Source organism: Herpailurus yagouaroundi, unplaced genomic scaffold (assembly GCF_014898765.1).
Source record: "Herpailurus yagouaroundi ecotype Mexico unplaced genomic scaffold, PumYag 205, whole genome shotgun sequence".
NCBI classification, from domain to species: Eukaryota; Metazoa; Chordata; class Mammalia; order Carnivora; family Felidae; genus Herpailurus; species Herpailurus yagouaroundi.
Genome location: NW_024412436.1, coordinates 13701046 through 13719350, shown reverse-complemented (window position 1 = coordinate 13719350; position 18305 = coordinate 13701046). Strand labels below are relative to the sequence as shown.

The following is an 18305-nucleotide window of genomic DNA, read 5'->3' as shown; positions in this document are numbered from 1 at the left end:
CAACACAAAGAGGCCTTTTTTTTTTTTAACAGCAGGAAAGCAATCGCCTTAAACTGACAGGCTCGTGCCCGCTCGGCTGTACGTCAGCGGGCACGTGTGGGGCCGGATGAATCCGGTTCGTGACCTCCTTCGCCCACCCGGAGGAAGAGCACTATCGTCTGCTCTGGCTCACGCCTACCTTGGGCCGTGCGAAAATCCTACCCAGCGTGTGGCCCCTTTTTGAAGATCACAGCCCTTTCAGGTTCAATGAACGCAGGGGGCTCGCAGCCCAGCAAACGTCTACACCCGCGTTAACAACCGTAGTAAGACCTTCCTCACAAGTGTGCTGTGTGTGGACTCACACCGGCTGGGTGCTCCCGCGGTATTCACTATGCTGTCCTCACCACAGCCTGGGAGGTCCTGTCCCCATTTTACAGATGAGGAAGATAAGGGCCGGAGATGTTAAGCGACTTGTGCCCAAGGTCACACCGCGAGTGGCTGTCGGAGCCCAGATGTGAATCCAGGCAGCCGGGCACCAGTGGCCGCTAAACGATGCTCCCTGCCCACCAGACACACAAAATCAGGCACTCGCTCTGTTTCTACGAATCGCCGTCGTCCACAAATAGTGCTGAGTTACACCGTGGTCACCCCGAGTCCCCGCTGCAAGTTAGTGGCTGCGGGACTGGGAGGGGCGCATTCGGACTGAAGCCTCGGCTCGCCACCCGGGGCAAGCCCTCCAGCCGGGGTCCCGGGGCCTCTGCACCTGCCCTCCCCTCTCCTGCTCCACACCCCCCCCCCTGCCGCCCGGGGGCCCCCCCCCCCCCCCCCACACACACACACGGCCTCCCCCAGGGGAGCCCTGCCTCCGCCTCCACCGCAGGACTCCTTGGTGCAGGTGCTCCCTCCAGAGACACCCGTGGGCTTACGCCTGTGCCAGCGCAGGCCCCCCCCTCGGAGACCCGCTCGTGCCCTCGAGCTGTTTCTCTGCACCTACACCCTGGCCTGTGCTCCAGCTGCTGTGGTCCCCCGGGGCGGCCTGCAGCGGACAGGCCTTCTAGACCCCAGCCTTCTAGAAGCCTTCCACAGCAGGGCTGGCACACGGCGGCCATGGGATGCTCGCACGGCAGGGCCGGGCCCTTCGCCAAGTCTCTGGGCGCCCAAAGAGAAGACAGAGCGCCCGCCTGAGGCACCTGCCCCGCCTGGAGGGGCCACAGCCCTGCTCACCGGAAGTGGGTCTCCACCGTCTCCTTCTTGCTGTCTCGGGGGAGTCCCGTGATGAACAAGGTCCGCCTCACCTGCCAGAGACACACATGGGGGAGGGGGATGTCACCCCAGGGCACGCCAGTCCCCAGGTGGGCCCAGGGTTTCCGCCCTGTTCAAGCCCACCCAGCCCCGCCCCTCCCCGCGGAACACAGCGAGAGCTCGGAGGGGCGGGTGCTCCCCTGGCAGAGCCCGGAGGGGGTCCTTCACATGCTTAACCGACTGACACCCCCCCAGATGCCCCTAATCAGAAAAATTTTAGAAGCTAATGTCAGGCACCTGGGTGGCTCAGTCAGTTAAGCGTCCGACCACTGATTTCGGCTCAGGTCACGATCTCACGGTTCGTGGGATCGAGCCCCGTATCGGGCTCTGTGCTGACAGGGCAAGGCCTGCTTGGGGTCCTCTCTCCCTCTCTCTTTGCTCCTCCCCTGCTCGTGCTATCTCTCCCTCTCTCTCTCTCAAAAAATAAACACATAAAAACCTTAAAAATAACAAATGAGTTGGGGCGCCTGGGTGGCTCAGCCGGTTGAGCGTCCGACTTCAGCTTGGGTCACGATCTCACCGTTCGTGGGTTCGAGCCCCGCATCAGGCTCTGTGCCGACGGCTCGGAGCCTGGAGCCTGCCTCGGATTCCGTGTCTCCCCCTCTCTCTGCCCCTAACCCACTCGCATTCTGTCTCTGTCTCTCTCAAAAACAAGTAAACGTTAAACAAAAAGAAATTTATGAAATGAAAAAAAATTAACAAACGAATGAACGAAAAGCTGAAGTCAACCGTGAGCACAAACATGCCAGCCAGGTCCCACAGAGGCCTCTTTAAGCACACGGCTCCCGTGTCCTGGCAACAGGCCGGGTCAAGGCTCGCTCTGGCCCCACCCGTGACCCTCCCCGCCTCGCTCACCGAGTTCTCCTCCTGGTACTGGATGGACCGGGTGTGGTGTCTCATGAAGCCCACGGTGAGGAAGAGATAAATGACGGCAAAGACGGTGTGCAGCCAAAGGAGGTCATCGCTGAGCGGGGACACCTGCCATCAGGGCCCGGCTCCCACACAGGGTGGGGTTTGGGGGGGGGCCGGGCCCTCCACGTCTCCTAACCACCCCCCACCCCCACCCCGCACAGCAGTACTGCCCGGGGCGGGCAGTGCCCGCGAAGCCCTGGCCCCTGCCCCGTACTCACTCCGTCTGCAGGTTTGCGATGGTCGTCCTCCCAAAGCTGTAAGGGTCTTTGTCTGCAGACAAGCAAGACACTTAGTCCTAGGGTCACACTAGGGAAGGGGGACGGGGGCGGCCCACCTCGGTCCGTGGGTCTCTGAGGAAGCACAAGACGGCCAGGCCCGTCAGAGGGCAGGGACCGGCCGTCCAGTCTTTTCAGAGCTGCACCAACCCAAGGCCCCGCTTTACCCGACAACCTCTTCCCGACCCGCCGCGTGGGTAAGTCACAATCGGCATTTCTCTTGCTTTGAGATTCTTGTGACATTCCTTGAGAATCTGAAATCCTCCTGAACGGGTCCCAAAACCGAGCTGGGAATCCCTGGGCATGAGAAGGGAATTCGTGGGGCCCCTGGCTGGCTCAGTCAGCAGAGTGTGTGACTCTGGATCTCGGGGTCGTGAGCTCCAGCCCCGTGTTGGGTGGAGAGAAAGAGAGAAAGGAGAAAGAGAGGGGAAGGAAGGAAGGAAGGAAGGAGGAAAGGAGGAGAGGGAGGGAGGGAGGAGGGAGGGAGGGAGGGAGAGAAGAAGGGAGGGAGGGAGGGAGGAGGAAGCGGATTCTTTGGCATTTTGGAAGCCGGCCTCCCGCACTGGCAGGACACACGGCTCCAGGCTGTGACTTTGAGTGTCACGAACATCTCCCACACCCACTCACCGAGGCCTCCCGATTGTGATTGCGTGGGGGCAGGAAAGTATGAAACGCTCTCCGAAGGCCCCCGATCCTACAAGTCTTGGGGTTTTATTCCCCTTACTTAGAACCGAAGCTCACACCAGGGGCCCAGCTCCTGGCCCAGGCTCAGGTCCCGGGGGGGGGGGGGGGGCCTCTTGAGAGGCACGGCCAGGCAGAGGGGAACATTCCCGGAGTCACCCCGAGGCCTACTGACACCTGGGCCCGCCCCAGCCCCACGAGCCCCCCCCAACCCCACCCCGGGCCGTGAGTCACACAAGACGAGGGGACATTACCCAGCAAATCACCCGAGAGGTTGACGGGCAGGATGACGCACAGGGACAAGCAGCTGACGACCACCAGCAGGAAGATGACGTGTCTCTGGAACGACAGGTAGTGGATGGCGTCCTCCCCACACCGCTCCAGAATCTGGTCATCGCTGCCCAAGACACGCACAGGGGACCCGGGTGAGCGGCAGGGCCGGGCCGGGCCGTCCCGTCTCCTCACATCCCAGGACACGGAGCTTTCGGTCTCGCAGCTCGGGAGGGCAGAGGCAGGGCAAGCCCGGAGCCTCCTTCCCAGCGCCCCGCACCACACCCCCCACACCACACCCCCGGGCACCTGCTGCCCGCATCCCTGCAGACACGTGTGCAGGGGGAGGTCCCGCAGCCCCTCCTGCTTCTGTCAACACGTCAATCGTTCCGGGCTCCCCACCCTGCCGCCCGGCCCCCTCCCTGTGTCCTGCTGGCCTCGCGGGGGCTCCACCCTTTCCTCCTTGCCCTATTTGGACGCTCCGGCCCCCTTGGGGACCTGGAAAATTCCAGGCGCTGACAGCCAGAATGCCACAGAGGGAAAAGGGGGGGGTCTCCCTGAGGATCCGGCTTCCAGAAGAGCAGGAAAATTCTGCGCGGGCAGCGGTAAGAGAAGCGGGTGTCACGGCACCAAAGCAGATCCGAGAGGTGCGAGACCGGCGGGAGCCACGGGCCACACGGGGGGCAGTGAGGGGTGCATGCCAGGCCGGCCGGGCACCGGGCGGATGCTCAGAAGCCAGCCTGCTGACGGACGTTACCCTGCGTGCTGTTTACCTGGAGGACAGAGCTTTGCACCTGACCACACCGGCTGCACTTCCCAATCACCTGCTAGAAAGTACCTGCCCTGCCCCCAACCGTGCGCACTAAACAAACAGGATGGGGGCCCAAACCTAACCCGGCGACTTCCGACCGACTTTCTTTCGTCAACAGGTTTTCTGGAGACACACCTCTGACAGACTCCCTGTCTTGCCAGGAAGGCAAAGCCAAGGAAACTGAGGGGATGCTTTGAGTGTCACCTGCGACACTGGCCGCGAGCAGCTGTTAGAACGCAACTGTGGCCTTAAAACAAAGTATCCTTTCTGCAACAGGAAGGAGTGGACACTGAAAACATATCTAATACAGTGTTACAGGGACACGCGGAGTCCCAGTGTCTGATACAGTGTTACAGGGACAAAGTGGGGACGCTCAGAGTACCAGTGACAGCCCCCCTCCAGAGAAATGCCTGTGCCAGCAGAGGGAACTGGGGAGGTGGGGCACGGAACAGGGTGGGGTATGGAGGGGAGAAGGGGGGTATGGGGAGGGGAAGGGGGGCATGGGGAGGGGAAGGGGGGTTGGGGGGAGGGGAAGGGGGTATGGGGAGGAGAGGGGGGTATGGGGAGGGGAAGGGGGTATGGGGGGAGAAGGGGGGTATGGGGAGAGGGAAGGGGTAAGGGGGGGTTGGGAGGAGGGGAAGGGGCTATGGGGAGGGGAGGGGTGTATGGGGAGGAGAAGGGGGGTTGGGGGAGGGGAAGAGGGGTATGGGGAGGAGGGTCTATGGGGAGGAGGGGGGGTGTGGGGAGGAGCGGGTGTGGGGGGAGGAGGGGGTATGGGGAGGAGGGGTGGAGGGAGGAGGGGTACAGAGCAGATATGCCAACAGCCTTTGTGGGTTACCATGAAATGACGACGCAGCGTGCCTCACGCCGCCCCACCCAACCCAGGCTGAGTGGGGTCCCCACCGCCGGGACAGGGGAGCCTCCTGAGCCCCACCCAGCAGTGGCCACAGGCCGCAGCCCCCCAACGGGCACCCGCTGTGGGCACGTGTCAGGGGAGGGTCTAGGAGACCTAAAATCCTCTCTGTGTGCGACGGACCCGCGCTCGGAGTGACCTGCCGCGTCAGGAGGAAACGCGTCCCAGTGACGTGATTTCGCGGTGGTGGGCAGGCAGGGGCCGGCCGACCCACCTCTCCCGCTGTGTCGCCTGGGCCCCTCTTACAGTCGTGGAAACTGAGGCCCGGGGAGGGGGACGTACCCGACGTCCTGCAACCACCGCATTCATCAATTCTAAGAGGCCCTCCTCTTTCACCACCTCCGAAACCGCGCCTCCTCCGCTCCCAGCCGCTCCCAGCTTCACAGGATTTCTCCCCACGGGCCCCAAACGTTAGCAACAAGGAAACTTGGAACCGGAGGAGTTGAAGGCGCAAAGCCACCGTCATTCCTCTGCTTTGCACTCAAAGACCCGGAAGAGCCTCCTTCCAGCTGTGCTAGTGTTAGACACTAAGAGCGGTCGTCCCTGCCCAAAGCGAGGGGAAAGTGGCTTGTGCAGGCCGTGTGGGCCACCTGCGTGCCCGGCCCCCACACGAGGCTCCGCCTCGAACCCAGAAGCATCTAGGCACCCATCTCGGCGTCAGGCATTCCGGCTCCTTTCCTCCTCGATGGCCAAGCGCAGAGGCAAAGCCACCCGAGGAAAGACAGGCAGACACGCGCGCCCACCCGCTAACACACCCACCCACACTCACGCACACACCCGCTGTACTCACTGCAGGCGGAAGATGGCAGTCAGCCAGGGACAGCATCCCTGGGAACGGAGAGATCAGGGATTAGCTTTGAACATCTCTGTCCCCGGGAGGCGGATAGAATCACCTCCTCTGACGGCCACTAACCATCTAACCCCCCGTTATATAAAAGCAGCGCTTTTGTCCCAAATCCAGCAAAGGCTACGGCTTGTCCCCAAGGCGACAGAGTCCACCGGCCCCCAGTCCTCTGGGACACGCACCCTGTGCCTGGAATGCTCGTAAAAAACCTCTCAAATTTTGACAGTTTGCTCCAGGGCCGAGGCCTGAACTTGAACCGAGAGCCGGTGAGAGCTCAGAGGGGTTCTGGAACTGTTCTGCTGGATCGCCCGCAGTGCTGACCGAGACGCAGGACGGACACAAGGAAACAAGCCTCACGGATGGGACAGGCCCCCCCCCCCCCAGGTGGGACTCTGGAGGGAAGAGGGTCTGTCGGCTGACTGTCCATCGCGTCTCTTGATCGTAACCCCTCCGCCCCCAAAGCTGGGCTGGACCCCGGCCCGCTGGGCACCTCCTCAGGGTCAGGTGCCGGGGAACCCGGCTGGGGCGCCCACCTCTGACTCGCCGCCAGCAGGCACGTCAGCAATGAACCGTCACACAGATCCCTGGGTGTGATCAGAGCCGAGCGCTGGGACCACAGGGGACTCGGGAGCCCCTGCCTCAGAGTTAACCCCGTGTCACCCCCCGGGCCTCCCCGCTGCATCCTCCCTGCGGTCCGTCCCAACTCCAGGGGGCTCACCACCAGCACCTGCCACTCGGGACGCGGGGGGCCAAGTCGGCCCCCGAACCGGTACCCGGCTGCCCTGCCCCGCCCCCACCACGGCCACAGCCACGCCTGTCCGGTCGATACCAACCAGCTCGCTTTCAAAATCTTGTTGCCCAAAAGAGGACGATGATGACAGTCTCTGGAACCTGGAGTCGCTGGGAACACAAAAGGGAAAAATGCCAGGAAATCCTTTTTCGAAGTCTGAAAGCCTCCGTCCGGTATTCCGCCATCCCTGAGGGCCCGGGACCAAAGCTGCGGCCTTCCTCTAAGTCTGGGACAAGATCTAACTCAGCCCGTGAAACACACCCACCAGGGCGGCGACCGCACCTGGGCGTGCAAGACGCAAAACCCCGCATTACGTGGGCCGGGTGACAAGGGGTCAGGGCACTGGCAGGCCGTCCCCGCGCCCCGGACCCTGGGGCCTCGGCTCCGGGCCCACCCAAGGGGACTTCAGGCTGCTGACGTTTGCGATACGTCTCCCGGCACGTCAGATTAACCTCGTTTTATCAAATCGACACCACCACTGGCTGCAAGGGACATAATAATCTTATGAACCGATGAGAAAGACGGACGTGTGACCGCCATTGATGGTAAGCTGCACCCCACTTTCAGGGACAAGAAAATAGGAGTGCGGGCATCTGAATGCTGGGGGGGGGCTCCCCTCTCCTGCCCTGTGTGCGGGGGGTTGGTTGCGGTGTGTGAATTATGTTCATTTTCACTTCCAGTTTTCTAGAACCGATTCCAAAACCTCACTCGCAGGGGCAGAAGACAGGAAGAACCTTGACTTTCAAAGCCTTCACAGGCAGCTCTCTCATTTGACCTTCCGGGTGCCCTGCGGGGGACAGGGGACAGGAGGAGAAAAACCCCAGAAGGTGGGGACTTGACCCCGGCCTTGCAGCCAGGGAGGAAGCGGGGCCTGCTGGGGTTCACAGGCTCAGTACCTTTCCAGTGCACGGCCCCTCCTGGGACTCGGGGTGCCACAAACACATCATGTCCCCAGAGTCCCCCCAAAACTGTCTAAGGCTCCCAAGAAGCCCTCGGGGCAAGGTGAACACCCTCGGGCTTTTGCAAACGCCAGGACCCAGGAGGCAGGAGGCGGCAGGGAGCTTTCGCAGCAACGTGGCCCGTGCCTCGCACAGAGACCACAGTCCAACGCCTGTGCAGCGAGGGTGGAGGTCGGCCTGGGGAAGCCGAGCGGCCCGGTCGGGGGAGCCTGGCCACAGGGGTGTCTCCCCCCACTGCTTCCTGTCCTGCATCTGACACCAGGTCCCAGGCCGTGTGACAGCCAGCCGGGGCTGGAGACGCCAGGGTGCGGACCTAGAGTACGGTCCCCCCTTGAGGAGTCGTGAGCAGCCGGCGGAGCCCAGGTGACGTCCAGCCAAGGGGGTCCCTGCTGCACCAGACTCACCCGACGCTGGCTGAGTGAGGGCCACCAGCCCACGCTGACCCTGAGCGGGGACAGGAGCAGCTCCCCGGGGGCTCGCCTCGCCCCCAGCCCCCAGCTAACTCATGTCAGAGAAGGGACACTCTTTCAACATTCAGGGTGAGGAAGAAGAGTGGCATCCCTCTCAGCTGATAACGAAAGCCCCGAGTGTAAAGCAACTAGACTTCCTCCAACAAGGTTCACGGCCACGACCACGGCCAGGCCACGGCCACGGCCAGGCCACGGCCGTGGGAGAGGCCCCTGTGGTGAGGAGAGACGGCTTCTGACCCAGGCCTGGCGGATGGATGTGCTCAGTGAAGACAACATAGTGTCAGCATCACGTGTGGGCCCCCAGCCCCGTCCCAGTGACTGACACACACACACACACACACACACACACACACACACACACTCACGCTCTCAAGGTGACATGTCCTGGTTACCTGTCTGCTTCTGACACCAGGGCGATACGGCCATAATCCCAGAATCTCCTTCTTATGATGGAAAACACCAAGATCAAACACTGACAGGAGAAAAGAAACCAAGTAAAGTGACTTCTCATTAGAGACGCCCGCCTTAGGGGCAAAGTCCACCAGCCTGAACCCAGCGGGGCTACAAGGGCCCAGAGAGGGCACCGAGCCGCCCGAGGCCACACAGCTCAACCATCCGACGCTTTGCCCACCGTCTTCACGAGCGCCTGTCGCCGATGCCAGGGCACAGAGGCCACGAGCCCGGCCCTGAGCTGGCCCCGGCGCCCTCCTCACCACGAGCATCGGCCCCGCTCTTCGCTCTCAGGGCAGCAACAGCCAGGACCCCCACCCCCCCCGACCCTGCGCTGATCAGCACTCAGTGCTCCTGAGCAGGAAGGTGAGACCAGGCCTCACAGCCGCCCAGGACCCGCTTCCTTCCTCTTACACAGAACTGCACTTAATTACAGAGCGAGGAAGCAGAGCTCCCCCAGGCTGAGCCGGGTGCTCCCCCAGGCAAGCCCCGAGGACGCCAGCATGGAGCCTGGAGGGGGGACAGTGCCCACAGAGGAGCCTGGACTCTGGCGGATCGGTCTCCACAGCCTGGGGCCCTCAGCAGATCGCTCTAAACCCCGTCCAGCTGTAAAATCTGTAAGCTCCACACCACCTCCTCTGCGTTCACCTTGGCCGTCCTCAGACCCGGTCTTGCCTCGACAGGCCCCCTCCCTTCAAGGGTCAGGGAGGGTGACACAGAGCCGTTTTCAATTCGCCTACCCCTGCCGGCCTCGGTCACAAACCAGGCTTTTATTTTTATTTTATTTTATTTTATTTCATTTCATTCTATTTTATTTCATTTTATTTTTTATTTTCATTTTATTTTCATTTTATTTTATTTACTTATTTTTTTAGGAACTAAGCTTTTTTTTTTTTTTTTTAAGGTTTATTTATTTATTTTGAGAGAGAGACAGAGAGAGCAACCAGGGGAGGGGGCAGAGAGAGAGAGAGAGAGAGAATCCCAAACAGGCTCCCCAATGTGGGGCCCAAACCCACGAACTCAGAGATCATGACCTGAGCCGAAATCAGGAGTCAGATGCTTAACCGACTGGGCCACTCAGGCGCCCAGAACTGACCTTTTAAATGTGGTTTTGGGGGCGCCTGGGTGGCTCAGTCGGTTAAGCGTCCGACTTCAACCGGGTCACGATCTCGCGGTCCGTGAGTTCGAGCCCCGCGTCGGGCTCTGGGCTGATGGCTCAGAGCCTGGAGCCTGTTTCCGATTCTGTGTCTCCCTCTCTCTCTGCCCCTCGCCCGTTCATGCTCTGTCTCTCTCTGTCCCAAAAATAAATAAAAACATGGAAAAAAAAATTAAAAAAAAAAAAATAAAAATAAATGTGGTTTTGTCTCCCTAAAGGGAATCCAGAGGCCAGAACCGCACAGGGGCCGCGTCCCTTTCGGGACCGTCTCCAGGTGGGCGGGGAAGCTGGTGACTATTCCCGGAGGCAGGTGAGTCACGTCTCAGGACAAAGCTGAAGGCGGTCCGGCAAGCGCCCCCCCACCCCGCCGCCCCCTCTGCTGCCTTCTTGGGGTGTGTGTCTCATGCACCCGTGTTCTCCTGGCCACTCTGGTTCACGTGTGCACCCATCACGTCCCCTGATAGACACCCAGCTCCCCTCGCCGGCGCCCCTGCAGCCGTGTCCACCCTCACTCTCCAACGTCCCTTCTCGTTACTCCCACCAGCCCTCAGCGTCACCGGCGCACCCCCGGGCCCCCCACCCCTGTCACCCGAGGCTGGTGTTCTCAACCTACACGTGGACTCCAAGAAACGGGTTGTCTGGCACCTAAAAGCCCTTCTCATAAATGTTTTTAAAGTTTATTTATTTGAGAGAGAGAGAGAGAGAGAGACAGCGCACGAGCCAGGGAGGAACAGAGAGAAAGGGAGACAGAATCCCAGGCAGGCTCCTCCCCATCAGCACAGAGCCCACTGTGGGGCTCGAACCCACGAACCGTGAGATCAGGACCTGAGCCAAGATCAGGCGTCGGACGGTTGACCGACTGAACCCCCTGGGTGCCCCACAGAGCCCTTTCTCGTGAAAGCGACGTGAGCGGCAGGTGGGTTCCCATGCCAGCCTCTAAGGTGCCACTGTGAGGCAAATCCTGGGGCAACAGGGCGGATCTGAGTCCTGGGGACACCCCCTCCCCGGCACGAGCTACTCACATTTATACCCTCAGCGGGAGGTATGGCCACCCCACAGGCAGGAACACAAGAAGGGGCCCCGTGGTCCCCGGGAATCCCACCCAACCACCCGCGGGGGAGAAGAACACCATACTGCAAACCAGGGGACCCCCTGGGAACAGGCAGGTCTGGGCCACTGAAGGCCGCGAAGGTGGGCCTTTCCCCAGCTGTGTCTTCTGCTCCGTGACTGATCCCCTAAAAGGCCCAGGACCCAGCGGGGGACAGGAGGTGACATTTCTAAGCTGGGAGGTGCGGCCACTCTATTCCAGCCCATGCCTCTGGTCCCTGTGGACTGACCCCTTCCACGGGCCTCACCACACAACAGGCTGACTCTGTGACCAGAGGGACAGCTGCGTGTTCTCCACCCGCAGAGCGAGGCTCCCCAGGGTACAGCAGGCGAGGGGCAGAGGTGATGTGTGAACTCGGGCACGCCTGATCCCATACCTGAGTTTTCCAGAAGGCCCGGAAAGAGGGGGGGGGACACGATTCAGGAGGGGACTCACCAGGAAGCAACTGACGTCTATGAGCAGGACGGTGGGGACGCCCCCGAAGGTGACCCCCTGGAGCACGGTGCTGTTTTTGGCCGTGTTGTAGCAGTACGAGTCATTGGGCTGGTCCCCGATGCCCAGCCGCTCACGCACGGACACCGCCTTGGACCGCCACAGCTCCAGGATCAGGGAGTTGTTCATCGTGCCCCTCCTCCCTGGAGAGCAAACCGGGCAGATGGTCAGGGCCAGGGGTCCCCGGAGGGTCCCCCACCCGCGCTGGCAGGGCCCGAGGTGGGCACAGGGGCCGCTGGGCGCTGGGAGCCAGCAGCAAGCAATCAGGGAGAGGCGGGCACCGGGCCCCGCGTGCCTGGCAGAGCCCAGGAGAATAGCCCCATTGTGGGAACAGTCCCAAGGGTCAGATGGCCCGGTGGACAGCTCATCAGGACACAGCAGGGAAGGGGGGGGGGGGGACAGGGGCCTGCCTCCTAAGAGGTGCCTGAGCTCATGCCAGGAAAGTCCTCCCCGGGGAGCCCCTGGGGGCTCGGGGGACAGTCAGGGGACAGAAACAAGGGAGATAAAGGTGGGAAAGACGAAAACGCAGGAAGAAACAAATCAGGAGGAAGGGACGTCCATCCAGATACGCATACACATGTCAGCTCCAGGAAAGCCCTGAAGGGGCAGCCAGAAAGGGCAAGGGGGGTGGTGGAAGCAGGTGGGAAGGAGGGGACCCCCCCCCCCCCCCCGGGGGACCCCCCCCCCCACCTCCCCAGTCTAACAGGAAGGCCCGGCCTTTTCAAAGCAAATACGACTCCAGGTTACTCCAGGCTGCTCGTAGACCTTTCCTTTCTGAGGCTTCTGGGAGCCCCGGGAAGCTAGGAAACCACCAGTGTCTGTCCCTGTCATCGAAGGCCCCTGAAGGCCCCCGAATGAGCGCCCCCTCACACCGTCTGTGGCTGGAGAGCCGGGAGCGATAACTCAGCAACCCTTCCTCAAGCTCCGACTCGTCTGTCAGGGGGCTTCTGCGAGGTCTGCTCTCTCTAACCTGCCACGGGGACAAAAATCTTGGGGACCAGAAGAAAAGGGACGGAGATATGTGGACTACCTGGCGATGCGGCTGGGGTGGTGACTGCCACTTCGACCCCCAGGACGGGCTGGCTGGGGACAATGTCACACACTCACACACACACACAGGATGGACTGCAGGAGGCAGCTCCAAGGGCATGGGAGGATGACCCAGGAGCCTGAGTCACTCTCTCACCCCTTATGAGAGGTTTGGCAATGGCCGGCCGGTGTGACGCCAGAGCCACGGAGCTGGTGGCCCTCGACAGACTCACAAAGACTACCTCTGGGAGGCAGATCTTGGTTTCCCTGCTCTGAGGGTCACCCAGCGGCACCACCCCCGACAGAGCGCCCGGCCTGACACTGTGAGGCCAGCGCCTGCCCCCCCCCCGCCCCCGCCCAAAACCCCTGTCCTGCCTCACACATACCAGACGCCCAGGGAAGGAAGGACTGCGGGCGAGTCCCTGGGCGAGGTCCTCAGCCAGTGCCGGCAGAGACAGGAACAGTCCCGGCCGCCTCCCAAGCTGCCTCAGGCCTGCCACTCACTTCCTGCTGGGCTCTCCCGACCCCAGGACCGGGCCGCACGGCCTTTCCAGGCCTCCCTGAAGGAACGCAGAGTCACCAGGAGCTGCCTTTTCCGCTTTGGCTCACGCCCGCCCCAAGCCTCTGAACTCAGGGCCTCACATGCAGCCTTTGGTGTTTCCACACTGCTTCCCCCGCCCAGCTCCCCCCCCCCCAATCCCCCACCACCACCCAAACTGGTTCTGGGCGCTCCTCTGTGCTGCCTGCCCCTCTCTCCTCCTCCAGCATCAGCAGCCTGACCTCTGGCTCGAGGCCCCGCTGGGCCCAGGGAAGGTCCACTCCACAGAAGCATGGGTGGCTGTGGGCCCCCGGTAAGGGCCTCCCCAAGGGCAGCTGCTACCCGAGGGCCAGAATCAGGAAAAGGGACACAGCAGAACAGGGAAGGCTTGAAAGGTAAAGTGGAAAGGAAAAATCACGCCCATAAAATGCTCACAGAGGGAGCACTGTCCCTGGAAAGGAGTGGCTACTGGGGGTGAGCGGCCCTGGCCGATGCTGCTTGAGGCTGAGCAGAGCAGAGGTCCCCTGGGAGGAAGCCCCCCGAGGCTCGTCTTCCTTGTACCCCCTTCCACCCTGGGCACACCTCTGGGTCCCTGCCCTCCTGCCAAACTGGCTCCCTGGCTGGTTTTACACAGTCCGATAAGAACTGGCCAGGTCGGCCAGCAAAGACTGCCAGCCTGGTCGGGGGGGCCTCTGGGCTCCCCAGAGCCAGCCCCCTTCTGGGGGAGGGCACAGCTTTGGAGGGTGGTGGTCTCTCTCAGACCTTTCAGCTCGATCGTGGACTGTCCCTGCGCTGGACACACACGGCGTCCAAACTCTGCTGAAAGGTCGCGCTCCCTCCAGGGCCAGCTCCCCTGCACTTTCCCCAACAGGGCGCTGGGGACACAGCCAGCACAGGGCAGCCTCGCGGGCTGGGGAGGAGGCCCTCCTTCATGGATGCGCAGTCCTCCCTGTGTGCGTAGACAGACCTACGTGAGTGCCTAGCACGTATCTATGCCTTCCGGGGGGTTCCCACCACCAACGTGAGGGCAGGAAAGCCACAGTCACCGTGGAGGCCCTGCAGCCCCTGGAGCAGCAGGTGACTCGGGTCCCCAGCTCGAAGTTCAGCCCAGGTGCACCCCAGAGCCTGGCCGTGGCCGTTGGGAGGGAGGGCTGGGTCCGGCAGTTGGTCTCCCACTTGCCACAGTGCTAACCCACGGCCCACGTGTGTCCAGCAAGGACCGGCCCACACAGCGCACCCGACCACCTCCCCCTTCCTTCCGGAAACGCCAGAACGTAGCACCAGGCGCGTGAGCATCGTCAGTTCTTACAAAAAGGCCCCACACAAATTCAGGGTATTTTGACCATCGCAGATCTTCCGGTTTTGTTACAATAACAAGACCACAAACAGCCCGGGTCCCTCCACCACAGGAGGGGCGGACTTGGAGCTCCCAGACGCAGAAGAAAGTTGTGAAGGAAACACAATGGGGGGCGGGGGGGGGTACCCAGGAACCTGGACAGCTGTCCACCTCCAGAGATGTCAGCCCTGGAGCGTCAAGAAAACGGCCCAGCCTTTGGTACAGTGGGAGGCAGCGCGCCCAGCAGATACCTGAGCAGCCCTGGAGTTTGGGCTCAGACAGCGGCTCACACGCTCAGTGCCTTGACTTCCATCCCTGTGAAACAGGGCGGTGGTATTTCTCTTAACCCGGGCTGTTGGGAGGCACACGCCTGAGACCGTGGGCATGAAGCACTCAGCCCAGCGCCTGGTCCGTGAGCACCCAAAGGCTCCTGGCTTTTATTTTAAGTCACTCCTCCAGCCAATGGGAAACACAAGGTCAGCACCCGGTCCAGGTTTTTCCCCTGTTAGAGCCCAGGGAACAGCCAGGGAGACCTTTGCCCCAACACTGAACAAAGAGGTGGTGTGAAGAGAGGTTTCTGCTTCTGCTCACGTCCACGTGGAGGCAGAAGCGACTCAGGGCTGTGACAGGTGTCCGGGGAGGAGAGGAGGGAGGAAGCCAGAGATGCGGGGCCGGAAGGGAAAGGAGAAACAACACGGGTTGTTTCTCGGGTTCGGGATGATCTGGAGTCTGTCCCCATCCCCCACGGCCTCAGTCCTGTCGGAGCAGGAGCCAGGGCCTCAGAAAGGCGGGTCTCCCTCCCCTGCCCCCTTGTGCCCCGGGCTGCACTGGTGGGCACAGCCCCCTGGCTTAACCGAGACGCCTGGACACCGCGGGGGTGGCGCGCAGGCACTCCTGGGCCTGGAAGGAAGCTCGAGGTCGTCTGGTCAATCACCCCGGGCAAGTCCTGCGCCAGCGGCCGCCCCACCCGGGGCTGGGACGTGCAGGCCGCCCCGGAGTCTCAGGTAGCCCGTCGTCTTATCAAGTCCCCGAACCCGGCGGTTTGGGTTTCCAGGTGGAGATCTCCTCCTCCTCCCCTCCCTGCAAGGCCCCCTCCCCCCACACCCCGGCCTCCCTGGACTCCGCGGGCAGGGGTCACCGAGGGACGGGCCCAGTGGCTCCCCCCTGACCCCCCGGGGGGGGGGGCGTCCGAGAAGGAAGAGCCACCCCCTCCCCGGCTGCGCTCCTGCTCCCCATCCGGCCGGGTCAGCCCCCCCAGCGAAGGCCCGGGGGGCGGGGCGGTCCAAGACGGCTGCGGGGAAGCTAGAGAAGCACGTCCCCGCCCTGCCCGGAGACGGGGTCCGCACGGGCCGGGACCCTGGACTCGGCCCCGGGAGGGCTGCGGGCGACCCCGACCCGGCGCCCCTGCCCACCGTACCTGCGGCGCCCGCGCGGCGGCTGCACCTGACCGGCGGGTCCCGCCCCCGAAAAGTTTCAAAGTGAAACTCCGGACGCCTCCCGCACATGCGCACCGCGGGCCCTGTTTTCGGATCCCGCCCCCGCCCCCGCCCGACCGCGCGCCGCCCCGGGACTTACGCCCGGAACCTGACCCCGCCCCTGCGCCCCCGGGGCCACCTCGCGGGGGGAGGGGGCGCAGGTCCAGGGGTCCAGGGTACCGGGGCGCGGGGGTGGCTGCTCCTGAGGCCCTTCTAGGGGTCCCGCTGGGGAGGGAGACCTGGATGGCCTGTGCCCTTGCAGCCCCGGCCTCCTCCGCCTCCGGGCCTCTGTGGTTGCAGCCGTAAAGGCTGTATCTTATCTCCCTACCCATCACTGTGACCCTGACCTGAGCCCCGGCCTGTGACTCCCTGCACTGGGCTGGGGTCCGGGTGTCTCCTGCTGCTTCCCTGTGGGGTCTTTTCCGTCCATCTGGCCTCCTCCTTCTCCCCACCCCGCTGCCGCCCCCACTAGTTATTTCCTGGAGTTTGCAGAGGGCCCCTGAGCTCGGCCCCCGGTACGCTCAGCCCCCGTCGACTTAGCCCCTGCGCTCTGCCCCTGCTCTGGGCCCTGGCCCTCTCGGCCCTAGTCCGCTCGGCCCAGTCCACTCACCCCTGCGCTTGGCCCCGGTCCGCTGGGCCCTGGTCCCCTCCGCCCGTCCACTCGCTCCTGCGCTCAGCCCCGGTCCGTTCAGCCCCTGTGCTCCGCCCTGCAAGTGCGTGGACATCTATCCTTCCCTGCTCTTACCTCCGCTGCCCAGAGCCTCACACTTGATCCCCCCCCCACAAGGTGATGGGGGTGGGGGGTGTTGGCTGGATGTCTGCCCCCCCCCACCTCCCCAGACTTATCAGACCTCCTCTCACACCCCTCTCCTGCATGTCCCCACTGTCTCCTTGCCTCAGTTAATGCCACCAGCACCTGCCTGGTCTGTGCTGAAGGGTCCAGGGAAATGCCTGGTTCTAAGTTTATCTATTTTGAGAGAGAGAGAGAGAGAGAGAGGGCACATGTGCACAAGACAGGGAGGGGCAGAGAAAGACCAAGAGAGAATCCCAAGCAGGCCCTGCACTGTCAGCGCAGAGCCCCAGGCCGGGCTCAAACTCAAGACTGTGAGGTCATGAGCTGAGCTGAGATCAAGAACCCCATGCTTAACCCACTGAGCCCCCCCAGGCGCCCCAGCAAGTGCCTGGTTCTAACTAATCTCTGTAATTAGAATGGTGAAGCCACCCACTGACCAAAAAAAGAGAAGAAGAAACGTCAGGGTCTTTGACTTCACAGCGAAGGGATTTCTAAATTTTATTTTCAGTAGGTTAAGTTTATTTCAAAATCAAGAGAAGGCCAAATGGGTGAGACGGTGTGTTGAGGTAACTAACCACAGCCCCTGTTATGGATCAGTGTAGGGGGTGCTTAAATCTCCAGTAAGTATATGGGAGTCAGGAATCGTTCTGTTTGATGGGGAAGGAAATAGGGGTTTGCAGAGTGTGGAATTGCTAATTAGTGCTGTGCAGACCTGCTAGGAATTAAAGTGTCCTGGCTAGGATCCTGCAACAAAGTCACAGCTTAACAGCCCCTATAATCTGGGCATTCTAAATTGTCTGGGTCCCCCAGGTGGCTCAGTCAGTGAAGCATCCGACTTTGGCTCAGGTCACGATCTCACAGTCTTGAGTTCCAGCCCTGCTTAGAGCTAGGCGCGGACAGCTCAGAGCCCGGAGCCTGCTTCGGATTCTGGGTCTCCCTCTCTCTCTGCCGCTCCCCTGCTCACGCTCTGTCTCTGTCTCTCTTTCTGAAAAATAAACATTAAAAAATGATAAAAAATAAATTGTCATAGCCAACGTTTTCCACAGGTGCTCCCCTCATGTGCCCCTAAATCTAAAGGGGTGACCTACAGGCTTGTGCCACTGATGATTTTCATCAGACTTTTTTATTTTGTAGCAAGTAGAATTGAAACAAAGCCGGCTTGCTGTGCCCATAGGGCGTCCACCACGACAAAAAGATGTCTGTTTCGATTGTAAGAGGACAGACACACAGGGCTCAATGTGTTTCAATCCCAGCTTCCTGTGTTGCTCCGCTCCTGCCTTGATTTTCTAAGCAGGTTGACCTAATCTCTATAGAACTTTCTGTTCCCTTGGGGTTCCGGGGAAAATAGAGAAATGCAGAATAAAACGTGTTTCATTTGTTTATTAGATAATGCCCTTACAATCCGGGTTGGAAATGCATAACCCGTACTTGACCGGACCACGTAGGCCCTTTCCACAGAGCTGAGCCCAGACCCAGTGAGGGGACGAGGAGACAGTGACAGTTTGGGAACTGACAGAGGTAAGTGCTTGGGATGTGCAGTGAATGACCAGAGCAAAGCACGGGAGTTGTGACCCTGGGCAGAAAAATTAGGAGATGAGCCGAATGGACACAGGAAGCGAATTCTGAGCTCAGTAGATGGCCCGGCGTTGGCCATCAGCAGTCCTTAGTCCCCAGCTGTCCCGATGCCTGGATGCACACAGAGGCAAGTCCATCGGAGGCCAC

General features: G+C 61.7%; 1 protein-coding gene across 5 annotated transcripts in view; it reads right to left on the bottom strand.

The window, feature by feature from the left end:
* The window catches only part of TMEM63A (transmembrane protein 63A), a 28704-nt gene extending 12875 nt beyond the window's left edge, over positions 1-15829 (bottom strand). For 2 of the 5 annotated variants that reach the window (XM_040451909.1, XM_040451913.1), the window contains exons 1-9: positions 15733-15829; positions 11356-11555; positions 8599-8678; positions 6821-6887; positions 5934-5971; positions 3404-3546; positions 2412-2463; positions 2137-2245; positions 1204-1274 (exon numbers count right to left, since the gene is read on the bottom strand). In XM_040451909.1, coding sequence (XP_040307843.1) covers positions 1204-1274; positions 2137-2245; positions 2412-2463; positions 3404-3546; positions 5934-5971; positions 6821-6887; positions 8599-8678; positions 11356-11555; positions 15733-15820 — 848 coding nt within the window. In that variant the 5' untranslated portion in view covers positions 15821-15829. Of the gene's footprint in view, positions 1-1203; positions 1275-2136; positions 2246-2411; positions 2464-3403; positions 3547-5933; positions 5972-6820; positions 6888-8598; positions 8679-11355; positions 11556-12827; positions 13073-15732 lie in introns of those variants that run through there. The other 3 variants (XM_040451911.1, XM_040451910.1, XM_040451912.1) reach the window with 3 other exon arrangements.
* Positions 15830-18305: the final 2476 nt, after the last annotated feature.